Below are 23,958 nucleotides of genomic sequence, written 5' to 3' on the forward strand. Positions count from 1 at the left end.
GTCGCTCCAAAAGAAATCGATGTAGAAAGGGGAACCACACTTGTCGAGGCCAGTAAGGAGCAATGAGGATCAATGAGGCCGCCTGAGCGATAGCTTTCTGTATTACTTGAGAGATCAGTGGGAAAGGAGGAAATGCATACAGAAGTCCCCGGGGCCAAACTTGGACTAGAGCGTCCCTGCTGGGTTGGCCTGGTAAAGGGAATAGAGTGAAATATTCTCTGCACTTGCTGTTTTGGGGAGTAGCAAAAAGATCGCAGCAAGGCTGACCCCACTTGAGAAAGATTTCTCTCACTACAGAGTCTTTCAGAGACCACTCGTGAGGCATGAGTATAGCTCTGCTCAACTTGTCCGCAATGTGATTGGACTTACCGGGGATGTCGTTGCTATCAGAAGCTGACAAGAAATCGCCCATTGCCACAGTCTGAGTGCTTCTCGACACAGGGGTATGATCTGGTTCCGCCTTGTTTGTTGATGTACCACACTACAGACATATTGTCTGTCTGGATTGCAATCGTTCCCAAAGGAAGAGAGTCTTGAAGGGCTTGCAGCTAAAAGCACTGCTCTCATCTCCAGAACATTTATGTGCAAGTGGCATTCGTTTGGTTGCCATGTGCCCTGGACTGTCCTGCCCTGATAATGCCCCCACCCGATCAGGGAGGCATCCGTTGTCAGAGTAGCAACCGGAGGAGGTGGAACAAATGATCTTCCGACAGGAGCTGGGAAGACATCCACCACATGAGATGCTTTTGCAGCTTGTGATCATAATGGTGTGAGACATTGGAAGTTCCTGGTATGACCATTGGGTAAAAGCATCCACTGAAGGATCCGCATGTGGTATCTGGCCAATGGAAGGAGAGGTATGGCGCTGCCATGATTCCCAATTCCTTTAGAACTAACCTGGCTTTGACTCTGTTGTTGTTGAGAAGAAGTGACACCAATTTGTGAATGTCTGATATCCTTTGGTTCGTTAGCCTTGCAGACATGTTTATAGTATCTAAATTTGCGCCTATGTAGGTAATAGTACGACAAGGCGACAAAACAGACTTTCGCAATTTATTGAAATACCCAGTTTTGACAAAGCGAAAAGTATAATCTCTGGCCATCAGAAGGAGATGCTTGGTGGGAGCTGTGAGAAGCCAGTCGTCCAAATATGGAAACACCTGGAATCCTTGTCGTCTCAGGTGAGAAGCTACCACTGCCATGCATTTGGTAAACACCGGGGCAGTGGTGAGACCAAAGGGCAGGGCCCTGAACTGAAAATGACTGGTTCCCAGCCTGAAGCGGAGGAATCTTCTGGAGCGTCTGTTCATTTTATGTGATAGTATGCATCCGAAGGTCTATAGAGCACATCCAGTTTCCTTTGCCCAAAGGGGAAGAATGGATTGCAGCGTGACCATCCGAAATCTTGTTTTCTTGACTGATTTGTTCAAGACACTGAGATCCAAAATCGGTCTCCAGTCCCTGTTTTCTTTGGAACTAAAAAGAACCTTGAGTAGATTCCGGATCCTTGTTGGTCTGCTGGCACTGACTGAATTGCTCTTTTGCAAGCAGTTTTGAAATTTCAAAGCTGCTATATCCCTTTGGTGGAACATCTGGAAGGGATTTTTTGACTGATTTGGAAAACAAAGAAAGGGATAGAATAGCCTTGAAATGATGGACTGTACCCATTTGTCTTGAGTCAGGGATAGCCAGGCTTCTGGGTACAGTGACAATCTTCCCCGACTGCCTCGAAGATGGGCAGTCCAGGGATGCTGAAAGGGCTTGTCAGGAAAGGCTTCCCGATTGCCCTGGTTCTGGACCCCTGCCCCTAGGGGGCGTCTACCATTGTTATTCCCACCTCTGCCTCTGGTAGTCCCTTTAGATTGTTTGAACCACATCTTCCCACCCTTCTGGCCTTTGGGGTAAGGCCTAGAAGGTCTTGCCATCAGTCTCGCACCTAGTCAGGGTTTCTTTCACTTGAGGACCAAAGAGATGATCCATCAAAGGGGAGTTCGTGAAAGACGTCTTGAAAGGGTCCAAAATTGCATAGCCGCATCCAGGCGTGCCTGCTACACCTGTCCCTTCTGCTCGCTCCATCGGCCGCGTAAGAGAGGCGCATGGAGGAGTTAGATATGGAATTAAGGGTAGCCAGCTGCGTGTTCATTTTATCTTGAAACCCGCAGCTGTAGGATCCTTTAACATTTCACGCTTCTTTGATCAAGTCCCTTTGAAGGCAGGTGAAATGGCACAGGTAATTCAGCGAACGCATGGTAAATGTCGCTGAGGAGAACATCCGCTTCCCGTACCTATCCATGGACCTAGATTCCTTATTAGGTGGATGGACAGGCACTGAAGGATCAGCCAGTTCCTTCTTTGTGGCAGCAGCTACCACCATAGCATCCACAGAGACTCCTTTTGATAAAAATTCCTTGTCTGATGGAGCTGTGATGAATTTAGAGGGTCTCCTGGGAGTGGGGTCCACTGAATCAGGAGACGTCCATGCCTTCTTAGCAACCACCTGCATGAGGGCTCGAAGGGGGGGGACACCCAGGAGGTGGAAGGACGAGAGCCAAACGCCTCAAGATACACAGATTCGTCCTCCGAAGGGTTAAGGGCTGGCCAATTTCCCCTCTGTTTCAGGATCTCCAGAATGTCTGCAAATGAGACATCTTCAGAAGGGGAAGGGGAACCCTCGAATCATCCAGATCTGTGTCCGGCGTGATAGACTCAGGTGAGTCAATGTGCTTCCTCTTGCACTTCCTCTTCCGAGGGGCTCTTCTGCCAAATCAGGAGGCCTCGGAAGAGATGAAAATCCCACAGGGGGGCTGAGGGAGCTGGCTCTCTGCGGTCCGGGATGAGGGAGTGAGTCGACTTACCCTGAGGCAGCATAGAGGGAGGGGCTGGAGCCGACTGTGGAGTAGAGCCAGGCTCTAACACACTCCGCATGACCTCGAGCACCCCTGTCAGGCAGAGCCAGAGGTCCCCGCGAGCTCCGAGGAGAACCCCCTCGGCACCGACAGTGATGGCTCGAGGCCGATGTGAGCCGAACTCGGACAAGGGTCGATGCCACTCACCCCTCGGGCCGGCGCCGAGATTCCTCCAAAGACAATTGTCTCGGCTCGAAAAAATCCTGTCTCGGTTCCGACCGACCCGGCTCCGAACTCAAAGTCGAAGGAGGAAAGAGTTGATGGACCGGGGCAGGCACCGACTGATGAGTCGGGCTCTGAAGCATCTGGGCTAGTGCCTCGGACTTAAGTAGTCGACTCACCACTCTCTGAAGGTCATGATCGGACAGCCTCGATGACCTAGAGGAATGAGACCTTTGGCTCCGTTCAGACAGCAGGGGAGATCCTGGAGCCGAATGAACGGAGCCAATAGAAGGTGACCTAGACCTCTTTCTAGTTGTCGGCTCCGAAGGTCTTGTCGGAGCCGACACGGGAACCTCGATAACCTCGGCTAAACTGTGGACTGAGACTTATCGGCTCCAGCGGAGCCGATAAAGGCAAGGTTGAACAACCTGAGGTCTCGGCTCAGAAGAGACCTCGATGAGAGGGCTTCCCTGTTGAAACTGACAGGGAATCCTCTGGCTTCAACAAGCCTCTCAAAATCAACTTGTTTTCTTTCCTGCAGGACCCTGGGCTGAAGCCATGGCACACAGCACAGGAGTCCTGCAGGTGCAAAGGCCCAGACAGTAGACACAAGAAGTGTGGCGTCTGTCAGAGACATTTTCTGACAGCACGCATCACACTTCTTGAATCGAGACAACTTTTTTTGACATCCCTAACTGACAGGTGTACACAAACACACACCCAAACACACAAGTTATACCCTGTCAGCAAAAATAACAATTTTAGTAGAAATACTAAAAATTAAGTACAAAAATTAAAGTAAAACTACACAAACACTCCCTAGAAGGGAAGGCCAAAGGCCCAAAGGAAGAACCAACGGTTCTTTTAGTATAAGCAGGAAAAATTAGGATTAGGGATAAAGTTCTATGAACTACACTAGTTTTAGAAAGATTTAAATTAAAGGGGAAAAGAGTAACTTTTAGAAGAAAAAGCTAACACTCACCAGGAACGGTAGAAGCAACCAACCTCGAGCTGTAGCGGCAAAGCGAGATCTGAGGTAACTCTCGCCTAGCATTGTGGGATATAAGGGGAGCCTCGAGCCGGTGGAACCAACTCTCGAGCTTTTAGAGTGGCCGAGTCGGAGCCGAGGTCGGCTCCGAACCCATCCAGCAAGAATGAAGGCGAGATAGACAACTTAACATCTATTGATTCAGTGTCTCGTGTACAGAGAGACACAAAGTCATGAAATATCAGGATTTGCAGGCAGCAATGAGGACGGACACCCAAGCAGTTCCAATAGCAGTAGGAGCACAATGGGTCTAATAAAAGAATCTACGGCTGTATTTAGATATGCTAATACATTCCGTAGGAATTGAAAGAGGCGTCGATTCTGGGCACACTGCATGTTCTGTGAAGACCACTTTTGTCTGACATCAAAGATTGAAACAATACTAATTTCATGAACTTTACAATTAGGAATGGAGTCCATTCCTGTCAAGGTATTAGAAACCCAAAAGACTCTGACTAGGCTTATCCACCTTACCCGAGGATGGCCACAGGGTTTAAAAAAGATGACAGTCTTCCATGACAGAAATCTGTGGGATATGGAAGCATCTGTCTCAAACAGGATGGGGACTGGGCCAGGTAACCTTCTCTAAAACATAAATGTGGTCCCATGTAGAGTAATCTTTTTCTCTCTTGCTCTTTCGGGGGAGTCTGAAATGTAGGCTCCCCTTGGGGGAACTACTTTACTTGCAGTGCTTACAAGAAAGGGGATCCCCACAGCTGGCAAGTTGAAATGGTTAACTTATGGTATCTTGATCAAGGTACAAGACAACACAGTTTAGTAAAGGTCTAAGAAGTGAGGATCAATGACATAGGAGCTACATTTGGATCCTGACCCCTTTTGAGGTATAAAGGAATAATCTTTTCTATTTGCCTAATTGTAATTTCTTTGTCTTTGTTTAGATAGCCTCCCCTGGAAGAAAGTGGAGCTCACTTACTCCAAAAACACATGCCTAAAGAACCTGAGTTCCGACATCTATTTTCAAGCTGTACCTCTAAGCTCTGTAACTCTGATATGAAACCAATTCAGTAAATTAATTGGTCTCTTATCAATGTCCGCGGTAGTGGTGCTGCGGTAGCATTTTCACCTCACAGCAAGACATTGTCCAGTTCGATTCTCAGCTAAAGCGTCTTTTGTGCAGAGGCATGCGTGAATGAGCGTGCCTTTGTTGAAGGTTGTGCATCTGGGCTGGTAAATCAGCACGTAAAAATCCACTACCAAACATTAGCGGACCGGAGTTCTACTGTGGCGACCCCTAACCAGGATAAGCCGAAAGACACAACAACTGGTCTCTTATCAAATTCTTCAGAGTTTGTACTCCAAACTTTTAACAAGGTTAAAAAAAAAAATCAAGCCCCCTCCATAATCTAGACAAACATTCCCAAACACTAAATACCAATGGAAAATGTCAGAAATATGCATATTTTCATTGGCATATTAAGTGAACTTTCTTCACCTAGCTTAATTAGCCATTTCATATTGGCATCAACTAAGAAATACTTAACAGCTTTCACAGTATGAAATAAATAGTGATCATTCTTGGAAGCTTTATTCAAGCCTTGAGGATCTACACATAACTGAATCTTGTCAGGTTTGGTCAGAGTTAGCTGTGATATTTACCGAGGCAGGTGAAGTTTGTTTCTTAGTCACATCTATACCCTCCATTCTGCACAGCTCTCTTTCAGTTTTACCTTGCAGTGCTAATTAATCATGGAGTGGAGAATGAATGGCAGGATCTTTTTGAAGTAAGATGAACACCTGACAGGCATTCCAGACCAGTAAATACAGCTTCATATTTATGAAGCAAATCATTATTCTTAAACTGCATATCATGAATTCTTTCCACCATACGGAGCTTCTCACAAATCAACATTACCTAATATTAAATAAGCTTCTTTTGTAACTATCTGGAATTCTGCCTTGTATTTATTCTTATATTCACAGGTACACAATTTCTGTCCCAGTAGCAGCATCTGACGGCCTATGTACACAACTAGCTTGGACTGTACATGAAAAGCTTCACATCTCTCAGTATCTGCCTTATTTTTTATCTTAAATTAATGTACTTGACTAAATGAGTGTTAACATGTGAAACTTGCCAATTTTTTTAGTGTCTACAACCTAATACTTCATGCACTTCTACTACTGTTGGCCCAAATCAAATTATACAAAACAGTGTAAGAAACTTCTCTGTGTGGAAGATTTTCAGTCCATATATTTCTAGTTAATCACTGTATATTAATCAGATCAGACAATAGTAGTAGAAGTTGCGAACGTAAACTCAAGTCAAAAAGTAATAATAGAAAATATATAATTCTACAGCATTACTAAGTATTCGAAAGTAATCCATGCAAGGCAGGCAGTCTGTTTCCAGTCGAAAATTCTTTATTAAGTACACAGACAAGCGATCCAAGTAAAACAAAAATAGAGTAATAATTTCCTCACAAGCTTTCTAAATATATATATACTTTTTATCAGACATGGGAGTGGTTTATTGTGCTGTAAAACAAAGTGTTATTGGTACACATGTTAAATTCATCCTTCCCCATCAGTGTGACATTCGAGCTGGTCCTGCCCTACCTAGTAGCTGTCATAATAATATATAGCCCTAATGTACTTTAATGGCAGGACCAGCTCGAATGTCACACTGATGGGGGAAGGGATGTGAATTTAACATGTTCATAGGTTCATACTAGGCTATCTGCCCAAGGGCATTTATAAGCCTAGCCCAGAGTTTTGTGGCTTTCGCCACCCCTTTAGTTTGAAGGATACTATGCCCATTTTTTTGCTGTGCCTCTGTCAAGCAGTGACACTGAGGTAATCCCTGGGGTATATCTGCGATCTCCCATCCATTGGTCAAGATTTCTCTTGAACAAGGCCAGCGAGGTGCCCTGCCTCACATGTACCGAGATTTTGTTCCACAGCATAGGGAGTCTCTGGGTGATGAATCTGTCCCTCCAGCACGTCCTATTAATAACCGTGTCAAGGTTTAAGTCTCCCGCCCTTGTAGTTCTGAGGGATCTAGATTTTTGAGGTGAAGCATGTTCATCAATTCGGGTTGGACATGGCCTTGTATGTCAGGCACAGGTCACCTCTGAGCAGACGGTGGCGACTGAATAGAGCTGGAGTTCCTTCAGTCGGGCAGCATAAGACATATTTTTGAGACCCTTTATCCTTTTGGTGAGGAACTTTTGGGGCCTTTCCAGTTGCTGCAGGTGTCGGGTCAGATGCATTCCGAATGGAGCATTGTACTCAATCATTGGTCTGATGAGTGATGAGTACAGGGGGACGATGACCTCCCTTGATCTAGATGTAAATCCCTTCATGATCAGGTGGGCAATGTAGAAGGTCTTCCTAACTACTTTGGCAACGTGAGTGTCAAACGAAAGGTTACTGTCAACCTGGGTCCCCAGATCCCTGATAACCTCTTCTGTGCTTAGTGGGTTGCCACCTATATGGTAGCTGGGGGTAACCTTGTTTTTCCCGAAGGGTATGACTATGCATTTTTTGGTGTTTAACTTTAGGCCATGGCTCTGGCACCAGTTATCCGTCTCTATGAGACCCTTCTGAAGGATATCTGTGTCAGATGTGTTCTCGACTATGGCGCCCAGTTTGCAGTCATCTGAAAACTTTGTCAGCCATAACCCTCCTGTGTTTGCTTGTACTTCTGAAAAGTAGATGCCGAACAAGAGTGGGCCCAGGACTGAGCCCTGTGGGACACCACTTGTGACAGGCTTTGAGTCTGACATGGCGCCAGCAACTCTGACCCTGTGGGTTCTGTCACTTAGCCAGTTTGCAACCCATCTTGTGACATATGGGTTTATATTTAAGCTGATGAGTTTTTCAACGATACCTGAGTGGGGTATTGTGTCGAAAGCCTTTGCCAGGTCGAGGTAGGCTGTGTGGACTGCCTTTCCCTCATCAATGGCCTTGGTGACTGTTTCGAAAAAGTCAACCAAGTTTAAAAGGCATGATCTGCCTTTGACAAATCCAAACTGAGCTGGATCCAAAGTCTGCAAGTCCCCTATGTCTTTATTTATGAGTTCCATTATGATCCTCTCCATAGCTTTTCAGATCAGGCTTGTCAAGCTGATGGGACGGTAATTTCCAGGGTCGGTGGAGGCACCGCCTTTGTGAAGTGGGACCACAGTTGCCGTACGCCACTCCTTGGGTACGTATCCTGAGGTGAGGCTAAGATTAAACAGCTGCCCTAACTGCGGGTTTAATTCCTCATTGAGTTAATGGAGCACACAATCGGGGACATCATCTGGTCCCATGGATGCTGTGTTTTTTGCCTTGGAGAGCAGTTCTCACCTGGGCGTTAGAGATTTTTGGGCAGCTACAATCCTCTGGTATAGATATCTCTCCTTTTGGGGGGAGAAGTTTGCACTGAACCTGTCAGCCAGTATGTTGGCAATGTCTGTAGGTTCAGTGATTTTTACATCATTTTGAACTAATTCTGAGCATATCTGGGAGTTTCCTCCCAGGTTTCTAACATAGCTAAAGAAGGCCTTATGATTGTCTTTTGAGTCCTTAGCGACTTTTCTCTCAAAATTTGCCTTGGATGATTTTATGAGAGATCTTAGTTTTTTTACTTATAATGATCAGAGGTGTCTTCCCTTTTAAGGATTTTGCTCTATCTTGTAGTAGCTTCCTCCTTTTGTTGTAGAGCTTGTTTATGGCTGGGGTCCACCAGACTGGACGCTTGCCTTTGGTACAAAGAGTCTTTGTTTTGTTTGGGATTGCCTGATACATGCAGTCCTGTAGGTGCTGGTAGAAGGCATTTGTAAGTGATTCAGCGGCTTGGAGTAATGGTTTCCGCAGGCTCAGGGGCCTTAAGAGAGACCACACTAGTCTTTAGAAGTGTGAAGTCGGCTTTTGAGAAGTTCTTCACTGTGGTCTTTTTTATCTCAGGTGGGGGCGGGATGTGGACTTCCAGTGAGATTAGTTTATGATCTGATCTCACCAGTGAGGGGTATACTTCTGGTGTTGAACATTGTGACCCCATGTTCGTGATGATGAGATCTAGTATGTTTTCTCCTCTTGTGGGGATGGTGACTAGTTGTTCCATGGCATTTGAGTTTATGAACTCTAGGAACCTTTGGGCTAGAGTGTTGGGGCTTGAGTAGTGATCCCAGTCTATATTCGGGTAGTTGAAGTCACCTAATATGATGGTGTTTGGAGATACATTTATCCCCTCCAGTGTTTTCAGGAAAGCTATGTGAGGTTCCTGAGTTTGAGAGGGTGGCCTGTAACATACTACAAATTGCAGAGCAGTCTTGCCTATGGTTAATTGCACCTGGATGGTCTCCGATGCATCGTGCATTGCCACCAACCTTGAGGTGTGGGTGTCCTTGATGAATATGGACACCCCCCCTCCTTTCTTGGTGGTGTCCGGATTTTGGGGCCGGAACGCATGATATGAGGTAAAACCTGATAGTGCCGGGGTGCTCTCAGGAGCCTTGAACCAGGTTTCAGTCACAGCACAGACATCGATGTTCTCCATACTGAGAAGGGCCTCGAGTCGTGCATCTTGAGGTTGAGACTTCTGGCATTGAGCAGCATTACCCTTAGTATTTTTCCTTTTTGTGTTCTAGGGTGGTAGGTTTAGAATTTGAGCCTTGCCTAAAAAGGCACTATGGGGGTGGCAAGAGCCTTTGCCAATATCCGGAAGCCCAGGGGTGACAGGTGCAAGCCGTCCCTTGCGAAGCAGCGTGGCTTGTCCAGCATGTCATCCCAGGCAGACAGACATTGGATCCCCTTTGAATGACACCAGAGTTTAAGCCAATTATTAAAGCTGATCATCTTGTCTCTGTATTGTGGCATCATTCTTGGTGAAGGTAGGATACTGCTCAAGGTCAGGGTCATACCTGCCTGGGCTACATAATCAGAGAGCTCCTCTATGTCTCTTTTCATGTAGTCCAAGGAGGTACGTCTCAGGTCGTTCACACCAGCGTGGACAATGACTGAGTCGTACTTGTACCTACTGTTGAGAGACCTGAGTGCTTGTGTTATGTGGTGGATTCTAGCCCACAGGCAGCTTACTGTGACCTTCTCCTTACTCAGTCTGGTGAGCAGGACGTCAGTGTGTCTGACTATGGAGTCACCAATGACGAGTGTGTCTGGCATTGTGATTGGCCTTAAGGGCTGTGACTGTTTGGCACACTGACTATGTGGTCTATGTGTTGCATGTGTTGTGTCCTGAGGTGGCAGTTGTTTGGGTGTCTGCTTTGGTGGCCTCTGCTGTTTTGGTAGATTTTTGATCAGAGCCTCCGAGTATGTCTTTGTGTGTTTATGTGTATGAGTTGAAGTTGTGATGGTACTATGTGAGACTGGGTATGTGGTGTGTGTGGTTACCTTCTCCTCCTGTCTGGTCTTGCCAGTCCTATGTTGAGAGAGCTCAGCCTCCAGTTTGGCTATATAGTTGCATCTCTCGCATGTATTTGTGTTTTGTGGGAGAAGGAGAGGGTTGTCTGTGTACATGAGGCAATTGTAACATTGCCTCAATATTCCCAGATTCACCAGCTGAGCAGGAGAGGACAATAGCAACTGATTCCTTGACATGCTAGAAGGAATAGACAAAAACTTTAAAAAGACTCCGGGGATGTGAGTGATCGAAAAAGGGGTTTTAGGCTGGTGGGGTACTATGTATAATAAAAGTGCTATATCAAAGTAAAAAGATACTTTAGGAGCAAGTGCTAGGCTTTACAGATAGAGAATAGTCTACTTAGGAGTCAAGTAGAGCTGAACTTTCTAGATATAGAATACGCTGGTTTGATCAGCAGTACAGTTAAAGGAGAGGCTATTTTAAGGGAAAATTTGAAGAGTGGACTTTAGGTAGCCCAAATAGTTTAACCTTGATTAACCGCCGCTGCTCTTGTGTGCTCCTGTAGCAACTCCGCGCTAACGCGCGTTTAGCGTGTTTTATAGCAGGGGGCTGAAAAGAGCTAGGAACTGGCCCAAATAAGCCAATGGAAAACTAGTTTCTGGCTGAAACCACACCAAAATGGACAAATAGGCTGCTCAGTGCTTCCCACTCCCACTGGTAAGCAAAGAAGCTTCCTTTCTCCCAAATAATAACACTGTTTTACAGCACAATAAACCACTCCCATGCCTGATAAAAAGTATACATATATTTAGAAAGCTTGATAGGAAATTATTACTCTATTTTTGTTTTACTTGGATCGCTTGTCTGTGTACTTAATAAAGGATTTTCGACTGGAAACAGACTGCCTGCCTTGCTTGGATTACTTTCGAATACCTAGTAATGCTGTAGAATTATATATTTTCTATTATTACTTTTTGACTTGACGAGTTTAAGTTTAATACTTCTACTAATATTGTCTGATCTGATTAATATACAGTGATTAACTAGAAATATATGGACTGAAAATCTTCCACACAGAGAAGTTTCTTACACTGTTTTATTTTTAGACCCACTACACTTTAGTGGGTTGTTTTGAGACTTCGGGGATACCACGGAGATTACTTGTTTTTTGTTGGCCCAAACCAAATTATAATACATCATTACTATGTGACAACAGCGTGGAGCTTCCCCCCCCCCCCCCAGGTCACTTTGCCCATTTGGTATCTCTCAGTCAAAAAAAAAAGCAATAAATAAGTGAACAAATAAACAAAGCAGCACACATCTCAAATACAACTGAACCCCTGTCAGCAGCTTCAACTACTGATGCCAAGATGTCATTAAAATATAGTTAAATATAAGTAATTCAATTTTGAAATGTGAGACTTGGACAGTGTTAGGGGTATTCACCAGTGTGAATTTAACGTCTGAATAACTCAAAGGCTACAGCTTCAAGGGTGAAGAGTAAGGACAAGCAGTCACAAGCTGGGTAAACATCTGAATTCATAACGCTCCTCAAAACACAACCTCTGTATATTGACCCCAAGTAAAAGAAAAAAAAGTGTTTGGCCGTGTTCATTTTGCCATATCTACTACTCTTAAGCAAAATTCTTACTGTACATTTTTCAAATACTACATACTTTTTTTTCTTAGTAGCATTTAACTGGATTTGCTTTGCTTGAGGCAACAAACCTATTTCTACTCCACGGTAACCTCAGTAAGTTGTTGGAAATACAAAAAAAACTGATCTAAGCAACGAATAATGACTCTCATACATGCTTACAAAACTACAAGCACTGACTGAGAAGGGGGGGTGTTATAAGCTCTACAACAAAAAGGGCTTACATGAGACTATCATTAAAAAGTAACTCTGACAAGATGCTGCTTGTGGCAGATACTGCATTATATTCCAGTTATTCTCCAGCAATTCCTCTATGTCATTTCCCTCTCCATCTTCATCTTCAGCCCATTCATCTTTTTCCTCCTCATCTTCACTTCCTTCATCATCATGTTGCTTCTGCTCTTTCCGTGCCTTAGATTAGGAAATGAGAAAACAGAAACAATAGTTACAAAATATAGTACTGCACTCATGCACATAAAAAGTTCAAATTACAGGCAACCTAGTCCAATTCCAGAAACTTTAAGAACACAATATACATAAAAAAGAAGACCTTTACATATTGAAATTCTGCATCAAACAATATTCTCTGAAAATCCTTGTTTGCAGCAGTTCTTATCATGGGTTCACCTGTGCCACACAGGAGCATGCTGCTCACAGGTGTGTACTAGGCTAATGGCCCTGGAGCCTTTACAAGTCTAGTCCATAGAAGTACCCTGGCATCGTGCCGCCCGACGTTGGTTCCCAGTGCCTCTATCAAGTAGAGCCACTGCAGTGATCCCTGGGGTGAACTTTCTATTTCCCATCCACTCATCAAGATTTCTCTTAAAAAGGGCCAGTGAGGTGCTCTGCTTGACATGTATGGGAAGTCTATTTTACAGCATGGGCAGTCTCTGGGTTATGAACCTGTCCCTCCAGCATGTTCTGTTGATTGTGGTAATGAGGTTGACGTCTTTGGAGCATGTGGTGCGGAGGGGATTTGGATTTCTTTAGATGAATCATTTCTAATAGAGCTGGGTCAGACATGGCTTTGTAAGTCAAGCAGAGACTGCCTCTTAGTAGATGATATGAGACAGAGAATAGCTGGAGTTTTTTTGAGTCTGTCCATGTAGGACATATGTTCAAGGCCTAGAATCCTCTTCGTGAGGTACTTTTGTGGCCTTTCCAGCTGTTGCATGTGTCTAGTGAGGGACATGCCAAATGGGGCATTATACTTGATTGGCCTAATGAGAGAGATGACTTTCTTCCTGGATGCAAAACCCTTGGTAATGAGATGTACCACACAGAAGGACTTTCTGACCACAGTGGCAATGAGGTGGTCGAAGGAGAGGTTGCTGTCAAACTGTATCCCCGGATCTCTTATGCCTTCAGTGTTCAGTGGGCTCCCATCGATGTGGTAATTAGTGGGAACTGAGTTTTTCCCAAAGGGGATGACAACGCATTTTTTGGCATTAAGCTTAAGGCCATGGTTTCGACATCAGTCATTGGTCTCAGTGAGGTCTTTCTGTAGGATGTCTACATCACTTGGGGAGTTGATAATGGCTCCCAGCTTGCAGTTATCTGCGATCTTGGTCAGCCAGAGTCCCTCTGTGTTGGCCTGGACTTCTGAGAAGTAGATGTTATACAGGAGAGGACCCAGGACCGATTCTTGTGAGACTCCACTCATGACTGGTATGCAGTCTGACTTGGAGTCCACTACTTTCACACTGTGGGTTCCATCTGTGAGCCAATTTGCAACTCACCTAGTGATATAGGGGATGATGCCTAGTTTGGTGAAATTTATCAATAATTCCTGAGTGGGGAATGGTATCAAAGGCCTTGGCCAGATCGAGGTAGGCTGTATGAACTGCCTTGCCCTTATCCACAGCTCTGGTGACTGACTCAAAGAAGTCAACCAGGCTGAGCAGGCATGATCTACCTTTCACAAAACCAAATTGCATGGGATCTACAGTTTGGAGATTACCTACATCCATGTTTAATTAGGTCCATGATGATGTGCTCCATAGCCTTACATATCAGACTTGTCAGGATAATGGGGCGATAATTCCCAGGGTCTTTAGTTGCTCCCCCTTTATGGAGAGGAATGACTGTAGCAGTGCGCCATTTGGTAGGGACAAAAACCTAAGGTGAGGCTGTGATTGAACAGGGCACACATATGTGGTGCCAGTTCACTTTGTAGTTCATGTAGAACACATCCAGGGATATTGGCGGGTCCCATGAAAGCTGTATTCTTGGCCTTGGACAATGCAGCTTTAACCTGTGCTGCAGTAATGCTGGGTGCTTGGCATTCCTCCAGTATTGTGATTGGTCCCTTTAGGGGGGGGGGGTATAAAGTTAGCACTGAATCTGTCAGCCAGTATGTTGGCAATATCTGTTGGCTCAGTATAGGAAGTACCATTGTGCAGTAACTCAGAGCAAACTTGGGTATTGCCGTCGAGATTCTTGATATAACTATAGAAGGCTTTGTGGTTTCTTTTTAGTGTCTGCTGCAATTCTGCCTTCATAGCTGGCTTTAGAGGTTTTGATGAGAGAGGGAGTTTTTCCATTCTTGGGACTTCACCTTTTTCTGCAACAGTTTCTTCTTTCTGTTGTAGAGTTTATTAATGGCAGGGCACCACCAGATCGGCTTACTTTTTTTTGGAGGACAGCAACTTGGTTCTGTTGGGTATGACTAGTGGGTATGACTAGTTCCATGCATTTATGTATGTGTTCGCACAGTGCATTAGTGTATGATTCGGCAGTCATGCATCTATTTTCCACTGACATGGGTGCCGTGAAGTTAGCCACCTCTGTTTTTAGGAGCCCAAAGTCAGCTTTGGAGAAGTTTTTCATGGTGGTTACCTTTGCAGGGGGTGTGAGTGAGATGTGGATTTCCATGATGATTAATTTATGGTTGGATCTAACCAAGGAGGAATTGACTATTGGTGTAGAGCAACAATTGCCCAGGTTCGTAATAACCGGGTCAAGGATGTTGCTTCCTCTAGTGGGGGTAAGAATGAACTAGTCCAAGGCATTGGAATTGATGGATTCCAGGAAGCGTTGGGCCAGTTAAAGAGAGAAAGACCCATAACACCCCCCCATCTAAAAAGTACAGTTGTGTACGCTTACCATAAATGTAGATATTAGAGTGCAATCACTGTTGTAGTCATCACATTTGGGTTATCCCCGACAGGGTAGCCCTGGGCCGGCCCGAATACCAGAGGCTTAGTACTTCTGCGTCGGTTGCTGTCACTTCAGGACTGACGTCAGATTGTCAGTAGTATAAAGTTAGGAAGTCAATGCCATTACATCAGTTTTTCTTGCCCTAACCGGTCAAGAGCCCCCAAGTGGGAGGCAGGTTCTGGTGGAAGAACCACTCCAGTAGAAAGTATATACCAATATGTCCCTTGTAAGGAAAGAGAAGAAAGAAGAGGGGGTGGAGGGAGGGAAACCAGGACTGCAACGGTGAATACACTTGAACATCTATATTTATGATAAGTGTACACAACTGCACTATCTTCTTCATGTTTCACTGTTGCAGTCATCGCATTTGGGTTGATTCCCAAAGCTGAGAAAATGGGTGGAGGCATTCAAGGAAACTGGGGGCTGGCTAGATGCCCTGCAAGACTGCAGAGGCAAACCCTGTCCTGGATTTGGAGAAGATAGGCAGGTGATAATGTTTGGTAAAGGTGTGAACAGATGTCCAGATGGCAGCCTCCAGGATGTCCCTGGTGGGGACTCCTCTGAGGAAAGCGGCAGAGATGGAGGCTGCTCTGATGGAGTGAGTCCTGACCCCCTTGGGGAGAGGCATTCCGCATTGCTTGTAGCAGAAATGGATGCAGTGTGCTATCCATTTGGAAATTGTTTGTTTGGAGATGGCTTTGCCCACTGCCCCTGCAGCAAAGCTAGCCAGCAATTGATCTGACTTTCTGAAGGATTTTGTCCTGTCTAGATAAAATCTGAGCTCTCTGTGCACATCTAGAGAGTGCAGGAGTCTTTCCCCCTAGTTCTGTGGGTTAGCGAAAAAGGTGGGCAAATGAATGGATTGACTGAGAGCCACGCTGGGCACCACCTTGGGCATGAAGGATGGGTTACTCCTGAGGGATACCCTGTCAGCATGGAAGATGATGAAGGGTTCCACAGCCATGAGTGCTTGCAGCTCAGAGACCCTTCTGGCTGAAGTGATGGTCAGAAGGAAAGCTGTCTTCCAGGAGAGAAATTTTAGCTCTACTGAAGAGGCTGGTTTAAAGGGGGCAGGGTGAGCTTTTCCAACACAAAGTTAAGGTCCTAAGCTGTGGTTGGTGCTCTTCTGGGAGGCCTCAAGTTGCTAGCCCCTCTTAGGAACTGTTCGATCCGAGGGTGTGAAAAAAGGGGCTGATCAGTAGGGAAATGAGCAGAGATAGCAGAGGCATGAATTTTAATAGAGGAAAAAGAGAGACCACTGTGTAGCAGGTCAGCTAAGTAATCCAGGATGAGAGGGAGGGAGGGCTGTGCCGTATTGGCTCCCTTAGCCTGAATCCAGGTGCAGAACCTTTTCCATTTGTCAGCATAAGACTTTCTAGTGCTAGGACGTCTAATGTATAACATCTAGAACCTGTTTACTGAGGTTGGCAGATTGATGGCGGTTAGGGAATAAGCCAAGCTGCCAAACTGAGGATCTGCAACTGGGGATGCATGAATTCTCCCTCCCTCTGGGTCAGAAGGGTTGGAATCTGAGTGAGATGCCATGGTGGGAGTGGGGACAGGCTGCGCAGCAGTAGGTACCAGTGCTGGCAAGGCCAGTCTGGAGCAATAAGAATTGTCCTTGGTTTTTCCTCCTTTATTTTGAGCAGTACCCTGGGGACCTGGGAATGAGAGGTAGTGGGGGAAAGGCATAGACCGATAGATTGACCCAGGGGAAGGACAGGGCATCCGCTTTCCAGTCCATGCAGTGATGCTCCCTGGTGGAGAACTTGCTCAGCTGATGGTTGGTGGGAGGCAAAGAGGTCGACCTTCAGTGTGCCCCATTTCTGAGTTATTAGGGTGAAGTTTCTATTGTCGAGCTGCAACTCATGTGAGTCCAGAAGAGTTCTGCTTAGGTGGTCTGCCAGAGAGTTTTGAGGACCTAGTAGGAATTGTGCTAACAGGTGGAGCTGCATGACAGCAGCTGTGTGCCAAAGGGTCATGGCCAGCCTGCATAGAGGGTAGGAGCGAGTCCCTCCCTACATGTTAATATCCCACATGACAGTGGTGTTGTCTGTTTTGATCAGGAGAGCCCCTGGGGAGAGAAGGGGCTTGAAAGCTGTCAAGGCATGCTGGACAGCTATCATCTCATTTTGGTTGATGTGCAGATGGATTTGCTGTGGGCTCCATTGGCCCTGTATGCACCTGCCATCCAGGTGTGCACCCCAGGCATAGTCTGATGTGCCTGTGGTGAGGGTCTGGGCGGTGAGAAAGGTAGTCCCTTGTTGTGGGAGCATGCTGTTGTCCACCAAAGAAAATCTTTTCTGAGGCAAGCTATCATGGGTACAAGAGTCTCCATGTCTTGAGTGTGTTGACACCAAAGGCTTTTTAGGTACCACTGAAGTTTCCTCGTATGCAGTCCGGCATATGGAATAAGTAGAATGCAAGATGCCATGAACCCCAGTGCTTGCAGAATTTTCCTTGCAGATAACTGGGGTCTGGTGGCTAGTTGAGAGAAGTAGGCTGTCAGGAAAGTTTGCTTTTTTGGTGTAAGGAATGCCATCTGGGATGCTGTGTCCAGGCTTGCTCCCAGGAATATAATCCTTTGGGTGGGTAACTGCTTGGATTTCTTTTCATTGATTGTGTACCCTAGGGAGGTTAGTAGGGACTTTACAAAGGCCAGGTGCTTGAGCAGCTTGTCCTGGCTGTTTGCCTGAATTAGGCAGTCATCTTAGTATGGGTAAATCTAGATATTCCTTTGTCTGCAAAAGGCAATGGCCAGAGCCAGACGTTTTGTGAAAAGTCTGGGAGCAGTAGATAAGCCAAAGGGAAGTGCAGAGAACTGAAAGTGTAGAGATCCTGCCCTGAAATGGAGATATTTCCTGCATGATTCCCTGATAGGAATGTGGAGGTAGGCCTCTTTTAGGTCTAGGGTGGCTAGCCAAGCATCCTTGGAGAGCATGGGTAGCAGCTGCTGGAGGGTGAACACTGTGAATTTTGGTATCACCAGGAAGGTGTTTAGAATGGATAGATCGAGGATGGGGCGCCAGGTGCCTTCTTTTCTGGGTATCATAAAAAGTCTGGAGTAGAAAACCTTGGCCTTTCTGTTCTGCAGAAATGTGCTCTATTGCCCTCATAGAGAGCAGGGAAAGGACATGCTTTTGCACTCCTATGCCCACTGGTTTGCAGGTAGATCTGGGAACCCTTTTGGAGTTGGAAGGGTGTGGAAAGAAAATATGCATCCCTGGGACACTATGTTGAGAACACAGCGGTCGTTAGTAATGGTGGTCCAGGTGCTTGTGTGAAAGGAGAGTTTTCCTCCAAGGGTTAAGTGAAGGTGGGCAGAGGGAGGTGGTGGGGGAGGAGAGTCATTGTGAGTTCTTATCATAAGGGAGTGGCTTAGAACTCCCTGTTTTTGAAGTGGTGGAAGTCCACTGTTTAAATCTCTGCAGTCCCTGTGGCTGCTGTCTGGGTGGTCTGCTTCCATGGGGTCTGGGCTGAACTGACCTGGTGGGAGCAGGAAAGGACCAGTGCTTGGAGGGACAATGCCTGCTGAACCTGGGTGGCTGGACCTGTAAGTTGTCCTTAACTGTCTGCATAGATTTTGCTTTTTCTTCCATCTTTTTTAAGACCTCTTCAGCCTTGGTGCCAAACAAGTTGTCTTTGCAATGGGACATCCAACAATTTAGATTTAACATGGTCTGGCAAGGGCTGTTTCTTAAGCCATGCATGTCTTCTAAGGACAGAACCGGTGACTGCTGCCCTGCAAGAAGCTTCTAGGGTGTCAAAACCACAGACCAAGGTGTGTTTAGTTACTTGACTGGCAGAATGCATTAACTCTTGTAACGCTTTAGATTCTACACAAGCAGGAAAGGAAAACATGTTTTGTTTGAAGAGTTCCAGGGTATGTTGCTGAAATTTTAACATATGGAACTGGCAATTTAATGCTCTGACAGCAAGAGTAGCGGAGGTGTATACTTTGTTTACTCCATCTGTCTAGTGCTCAGGAATCCCTATCTGAGGGGGTGGGATTCTTAGCAGAGGTTGCTTTAATTCCTTTAGGCCCTTGAAAAATTACCTCAGGGTCAGCAGTAGGATTTTTAAAAAGAAATTTGTGAGAGTCAGGAACCTTGTAATACTTGTCTAGTTTTCTGGGTGCAGGAGGGAGGGTGTTAGGAGTCAAATTGGATTCCAGGAAAACATCATCCACAACATCCAGGACTGGGGGGAATGGCCAGGGGTCTGTGTTGTGGAAGATCTAAGAATTCACGGAGTCTCTTTTTTTAGACTGAGGGTAGTCCTGACTTTCCCATTGGAAATGCTTCCTTAAGGTATGAAGGGTTTCCCCAAAGGAAAAGTCCTCTAGGGGAAAGGCTGAAGGAATGGAATCCACTGCATCAAAATCCTCATAAGCAGAGACGGGTTGCATGTCTTCATATTCAGATGCATCAAGAGTCATCAGATTCCTGTTCAGACAAAACTACAGGGGACAGATCTCTTTTTCTTTTGGAAGGGGTAGCTTGGCTTCCCCTGATCAGCATGATAAGGTCTTCTGCCATTTTAAGCATTTGAGACTGAGGCAAGGAAGCATGTGCCTGAGATTGAGTCGGTTTCTTGGGTGTGGTTCGTACCCTGGGCCTAAGAAACTCAGTAGTTTTCGAAAGAACGGTAGACGTGAAAAAAGTCGTCAGTTTGTGTCGAGAATCGGTAGTGCGAAGGACTTCCTCGGAAGCCAGTGCCTGCTCAGTGGCTCTGGACCCATCCAAGGGAGAGACAACTGCAGGATCCTTAGTCGAAGAATTTTGCGGCATACCGGACACCGAAAGGGTCTTGGTAGCGGCCTGTGAATCCACAGAAGCGGGCATCAGGGGCTGGAAAGTGCCTCACTGAGGACCTGAGAACTGACTACTAGCTTAACGGAAGAATCATCCGTAGTTTTGGACCTGTGCCGTCTCTGTCTTTATCTTTATGTTTTTTTGGCAGATCTGCTGTTGGATAGCTTACCGAAGCCATATCGGAATTAGAGGACTGAAAGCGAAAATATCTAGCAACAATAAGGGCCCGACGACGTATAGTTCTGGTGTTGACCAAAGCACAGAAGCGACAGCATGGAATGTCATGGTCTGGGCCTAAGCAAGTGACGCAGTAAGAATGAAAGTGTCGGCATGGTATTTGCTTTCCACAGACGAGACAATTGCTAACTTTTTCTGACATCGGTCAGTGCAAGAAAAAAGGATCCTCAACGGAGTACTTAACTCTAGAAGACTTCACCTTCAATTCAGAAGACAAAATTCGGGTAGCAGACAACTGGCACTCGTGCAAACTGCTTTTGCACTGGGCTCCGCAGCAAGAAAGACTGATGTAATGGCGTTGGCTGATTTACTTTATACTACTCATGACCTGACGTCAGTCTGAAGCGACAGCAACAGACGCAGAAATACTAAGTCTCTGGTATTCGGGTCAGCCAAGGGCTACGCTGGCAGGGATAACCCAAATGTGATGACTGCAACAGTGAAACACGAAGAACATCAGCTATTTCCTCTTGCAAACAAGTCTAATATTAAAAGAAAAAGTAAAATGGAGGGAATGTCAGCTTACCATCTAAATTTTCTAATATTCATCTTCATAACAAGTGCATTTTTTGAGCTACTACTTCTCCATAGAGATGATGAGTTCCACAGTTTGGTGACATTTTCTAAAAATCATACTGCTGATCTCTTGGTTCTGCTTAAATTAGTCATAGTGTGGTTGTTTTGTAAGGTTTTCATTCAGACTCATGCATTCATACATATTCAGATCAAGCAACTTTGTAGAATAAGGATCCCTCAAGCCCTCAGTGAGGAAAAGTTAACCTTAGTAAAAATGCTAAACTCTTCTACTTTTCCACTGTCTCCGTTTTTAACATCTTAGTCTAAGAAGAGGAGCACTTTCATATTCTAACCTCATTCGCACTAAGATTATAAGCATTTTTAAATCATCATCAAAACTTTCAAAGTTTAAAAATCACAGTAATTATTTTAACTGTTTTGAAACTGTGCCTATATAGCTTATGTGGGAATCAAATAAGATTTCTATTCCCTAGTGTTACCAAATTCTTAAACTTGTCCACCTCTCCCAATTTTCTGGCCCATTGTGTAGGAAGACCATTCAATTTTTTCCCTAAAATCATGGCCTTAGCCTTATTCACACAGATAGTCAAGTTGAAACATGTAAACCACTGGGCTTGTTGTAACAACTGACCCTGTACATCTCGGCGATATTGTAGTTGAGGGCCTCAGCAGATGTGCAGTAGCAAGCCCCGCCCAAAACCCACCCCCGTGATATGTCATTCATGAATATGCATTCCCTCCAGATGTACAACTGAAGAAAAAGTGCACTGACATGTAATATGACAGTAAATATAACAGTAAACTGTTACCAACATCTGTAATTGACAAGTTTTATTGCACTAATAATATATATTATAATCAGCAAAGAAACAAAACAGTCAAAATACGTCATCAGGCTTTTTACTGTATAGCATTATAGTTGTCTGAGTCGGAATGCAATGGTTCACTGTCCCAATTAATGTCCAAACGGACTCTTTTTGTTTGGTGCAGGTGTCACAGCCGACTCTACCTCAATATCATTGGCAGGACCTTTTACTAAGAACAGCTTTCCTGGGCGATACCGTATTAACCGTTTGTGTACATTTAATATTTTCATATAATGTATGCACGAGCAAATTAAATATGCAGACCGAATTGTCACTCAATTTGCGACACGCCCACTTCTGCACGAAACGAACTGGTGATGCCCTCAACTACAATATCGCCTAAATCTCTACAATCCTTATTTCCCCCATGTATACTGAGATCTTGGCTTCTGTATCATTCACTATTTTTTCTTCACTTTTAAATGTTCTTGGACTTGTGGTATTCCTCCTAGCAAACCTGAAATATTTATAAAATGCTTTTACATTTCTTCAAGCCTCGAGCAATTATCATTTCATATTTTATTTTATTTATTTACATTTGAAACTATGGAAAGTTCAGACAATTTTCAGTACAGATTTAGCCAAGTATTTATTTATATCCTATTTATTTATTCATTCATTCACTCACTTATTTGCATTCAACAGCCTGGAAAATTTAGCCTGTTTTCACTGTAGGTCCAGGGAGAAAAGCTCTACAATATTTCCCCAAGGCATTTTCAAACACAATGAAAATGTGACCTAGCACAGAGCATTGTGTACTTATTACATACAATTAAAGACTAAATGATTTGCTTTAACAAGATATTCAAATTTCTTTTCATAATAGAAAAGCTTAAATACCATATCTTAAATCCCAGAAGTCCTGGGTCAATAAGCTACTACATGGCAGACATCCAGTTGCCCAGTTCTGATTACCTGGTATAGCAGTGCTGAGTGAAAGCTGGATGTAAAACCAGTTAACCTGCCAAACATGAACTAAGGATTGCTACAATTAATGTAGTTTCACTGACAGTACGCAGTTTAGAAGTGGATGACGTGGTAAGGAGAAGGCTGGACAGCCTCTTTATCTGAAAGAGGAGATTGAAGGGCAGAGCAGTAAAACCACTTGGCTTGGGATCCACAGTTTGCTGCTCAGGGGCAGTACAGACTAGAAATGGTGTGGGAATTTTGGTGAGGGACAGGCTTCAGAAGACAGTGAGGAATGTCATCAGAATTAATGACAGGCTCTGCAATCACACTTCACTTTAAGGGTAGGGCACTACGGTGTTCATAACAGGTGACCTGAATGTTCATATTGGAACAGGCAGAATAGGATATGAAGACTGCCTGGGTCTACATGGGTGAGGTTAAAGAAATAAAGGAGAGGCCATTCTAGACTCATGTCAGACAAATCGCTTAATGGTGGCCATCACATGGTTCAGCAAGAGAGTCACAAGAGGTCATACAAGAGTGGCCAAAATGAGACTTGGGTAGACTTCCTCCTAGTAAGGGAAAGGCCAGTGGGGTAGAATCAGCAATTACAAAGTCATCTCCAGAGAAACAGTCTGCTCACAGCATAAACCACTACTGGTCAGAATCAGCTGCAAGCAGTGATCAGAGAAGGCTCTAAGGTCAACACAGACTAGGCTGAGGACAAGGACATTGACTCAAAAGAAAGCATACGAGTTCAAGTATATACATTGAGCTCCAGCATCTCAAGAGGAGGAGGAAGTAGGAGTTAAAGAATAGCAGCACCTCAAATCAACATATGCAAGGACTATAGAACAGATATGTAGTCAAGCCGGGTATGGAAATAAAGCACATAAGGAAAGATAGTGGTCAAATGCAGAAGTCCAGAAAGTCATAAAAGACAGGAGAAGTGCAGGAAACAGTGGCAGATAGAGAAGTCTGACCAAGCTAAGAAGGAATACTGGTTGGCTAACAAAAAGGCTAAGAGCAGTTGCAATAGCCAAAAGTAAGTTAAGTGCATGAAATTGGTGGTAAGATGCACATTCTGGAAGACTTAGACAGAAGTTGAAATCAAAGAGGCTGCAAACAACTGATACAGTGTCAGGGGTAGTCTGTGACAGAGAACATGGCCTAATGGTTAAGGTGTTTGCCTTGCAAACATAAGGTACTGTATGGTACAGAAACCAGGTCAGTGAAGGCACAGCAGTAAGATGCACATTCTGGAAGACTTAGACAGAAATGGCTCACAAGGGCAGTTAGCTTAGTACTAATCTATGAACCTATGGAGCTTCAGGTATA

General features: G+C 44.9%; 1 protein-coding gene across 1 annotated transcript in view; it reads right to left on the minus strand.

Moving 5' to 3' along the window:
• The window catches only part of POLE (DNA polymerase epsilon, catalytic subunit), a 1,031,469-nt gene that overhangs the window by 104,064 nt on the left and 903,447 nt on the right, over positions 1 to 23,958 (minus strand). Inside the window, exon 41 of the mRNA XM_044069769.1 lies at positions 12,323 to 12,509. Coding sequence (XP_043925704.1) covers positions 12,323 to 12,509 — 187 coding nt within the window. The remainder of the gene's footprint in view (positions 1 to 12,322; positions 12,510 to 23,958) is intronic.

Source organism: Protopterus annectens, chromosome 4.part0, assembly GCF_019279795.1.
Source record: "Protopterus annectens isolate FY-2018-M chromosome 4.part0, PAN1.0, whole genome shotgun sequence".
Taxonomy (NCBI): domain Eukaryota; kingdom Metazoa; phylum Chordata; order Ceratodontiformes; family Protopteridae; genus Protopterus; species Protopterus annectens.